General features: G+C 36.1%; 1 protein-coding gene across 1 annotated transcript; it reads right to left on the bottom strand.

Annotated features, from left to right (window-relative positions):
- Window positions 1-2,309: 2,309 nt before the first annotated feature.
- On the bottom strand, window positions 2,310-2,732 carry LOC145068106 (calcium-binding protein CML38-like). The gene has a single exon (XM_079015090.1). The coding sequence runs from the start codon at window positions 2,730-2,732 to the stop codon at window positions 2,310-2,312; it is 423 nt and encodes a 140-aa protein (XP_078871216.1).

Here is a 2,732-nt window from a genome sequence, read left to right as displayed (position 1 = left end):
GGACACTCTTTGCTATAGTGACCAAACTCACCACATTTGAAACATTTAATGTGACTTTTATCTCAGACATGTTCATTACCATCCCGAATCTTCTTGGACCAACAATCTCTTCCCCGACCACGTCCACAGTCATTCCGATTTGAACCTCCATTGCCACAATGCTTACAAACATGCGGATTTCCTTCACTAGGCAACAACAATAGACATTGAATGTCATCAAATTTATCGATTCGTATTATGCGCTCCTCGCATGCCTTTAATCTACCAATGACTTCATCAAATAACATCGAATCCAAGTCAAAACATTGCTCTACTGAAGCCATGATTTGAAGAAACGACTTAGACATCGAGTCTAGTAACCTTGTCAATAAATCCATTTCTTCAAGTCAGTAACCAAGGCTTCTAGATTTTGAGGCTAAACCAAATAATTTTGTCACACAGTATCAACCCTTCCTCCCTCCTTCATGCACAAACTTTCAAGCTCCCTCTTTAAGGTTGCAAGTCGAGTTGTTCTCACCTTATCCACACCCAAATACCATGTTTTTAGCTCATCCCACACTTGATTTGGGTTGGTGTAACTCGCTATTTGCAACATCATGTCTTTAGGTATCGCTTGAAAAAAAAAAGCAAGAGCTTGTTTTGACTTCTTTTAATTTGATGCTTCACCTAACACCCTCAATTCGACTGTCTTCCCAGGGGCGGACGCAGGATTTCACAGTAGGGGTTGCACGGGAAAGTTAGGGGTTTCACGATAATAGAAAAAATAAAAATTTTAAAAATTTTCGAAAAATTTTCCACTGCCGCCGAAAAAGTGAGGGGTTGCCGATGCCACCGGTGACCCCCCTAAATCCGCCCCTGTGTCTTCCGTATGTTGCGTGCATTGATAATTGATTTGACTTTGACTGTCCACAAGAGATAATTTGTTGGAGTCAAACACAGAACTTCATACGATATTAAACCCCCTTCTTTAACCATTGACAACCTATTCTCTCTCTTTTGACAACCCCCTTCTTTAATCAAGCTTGTTCCGAGAGCACTATTCACTGATCAAGAAGACAAGGTCACAATCACCATATTGTCTTCTGTTACCTACGAAAAACGAACCAAATCAAAGCCACCTACTTTGATGTCTTCCTGTCCGGTTATTATGCACCTCTGGTTAGTCTCTTGCTATCGTTAGAACAAGTCCGATCAAAAGAAGTCGGGATTGTTATTAAGATGTTTCAACTTGCGCTAAAAGACGACTCACATCCCCTTGAACCGCTCTCATACCAAAGTGTAAACAAAGGGGCTTCTGTAAAAACTTAGACTTGTACACCAAGGTAACAGGAAAAAAACACATGAATAAAAGAAGAAAAACAAATAAGATTAGAAGCTTGGTGCCTAAGGCTTTTCTTTATTAAGCAAAACAAAAGGTCTAAAATAAAATGACTATTAGCCAATTTATAGTAAACTAAAAGGAAATGGACTCTAATTCAAAAACCTAGAAAGAAAGCTAAAAACTAAAACTTTTCAAAAATACCTTTGAACTAAAAATCGATTAACCCATGAGAAACTTGAAAGAGTGGTCGGGAAAACTATGGGAAAACTATGGAATACAAAACATGATGGAGAAAGATGGCTTGAAAGATTAACAAAAAAATACTTGTACTTTCAAGTTTGCATAGGTATGTTGAAATAGATTTCTTATTATAACATTATAAGAAATGTTTTGTATATAGTAAATATTTGATAAAATTATTAGGAACAATCTATAAAGAATCCAACAAAAACAGTATTGTAATTTAGATTATCCTTTCTTTTTCTTTTTCTTTTTTCTTTTTGTGTCACCATACACGATACATGTAATTTCTCTAGTTTTGTTTACTCCACTCCGATCCACTTCTTGTCATTTTGATTTTCCATATACCAAACATCACCTTAAAGGTAAATAGTTCTTGTCATTTCTATATACCAAACATCACCTAAAGTAAAGCTTTTGGTAACAACTTGATGATAACCATGATTTCATGTATAAAGTTTTTGATTAAAAACAAAATATTGCCAATCATACCGGTTTATAAGCCTAATTGCATCAACTGTAATCATTATTGATGATACAAGACGAAGCTTACCCAAGGATCAATCCTACTTTTAGAAAGAAAAATGTGAGGTTTTATCCTACGACATGCTATTTCAAATACGTTTAAACAATCTATTTTGTTAATTTCTTATTATACTTATATATGAATGTTGAATTCATGTTTACATCTTGGACTCCATAAAATAAGAATGTGATATTAAATGAAACGATGTAAATTGTGAAAGACTCAAAGCATCATTTGTTTGAATTCATCAAAGTTAAGAACTCCATCACCATTAAGATCAAACCGACTTATCATCCCAGCACACTCATCCACACTTCTGAACTCGCCGAGTCGATTCAGCATCCGGTTTAAACTCTTGGGAGTTATGCAATCAGTTCCATCCATTTCATACATTCTGAAGGCTTTCCTCAAGTCCTCAAGCTTCTCATCTTCTTTCTCGCTTTCCATTAAACTAACAAAGTCTTCAAACCCTAATTGTCTGTTGTTTCCCTGTGTTGATTCCACAACAACTTCTACCTCTTCGAGTAAAATCTCCTCGTTCCAGATCAATCCAACACCGTGTTGCAGCTCTGATGGAGATATCATGCCGTTGCCATCTATGTCGAAGTGATCAAATACACGTTTGTAATCGCTTGATTTGATCAT

Source organism: Lactuca serriola, chromosome 8 (assembly GCF_051521515.1).
Source record: "Lactuca serriola cultivar US96UC23 chromosome 8, Lser_US96UC23_V15, whole genome shotgun sequence".
NCBI lineage: Eukaryota > Viridiplantae > Streptophyta > Magnoliopsida > Asterales > Asteraceae > Lactuca > Lactuca serriola.
Note: the sequence above shows the minus strand (reverse complement) of the source record. Positions and strands in the feature narration are given on the sequence as shown.

Coding starts and splice junctions, on each gene's coding strand:
- LOC145068106 (XM_079015090.1), bottom strand. CDS start 2,732: ATGATCAAATCAAGCGATTACAAACGTGTATTTGATCACTTCGACATA.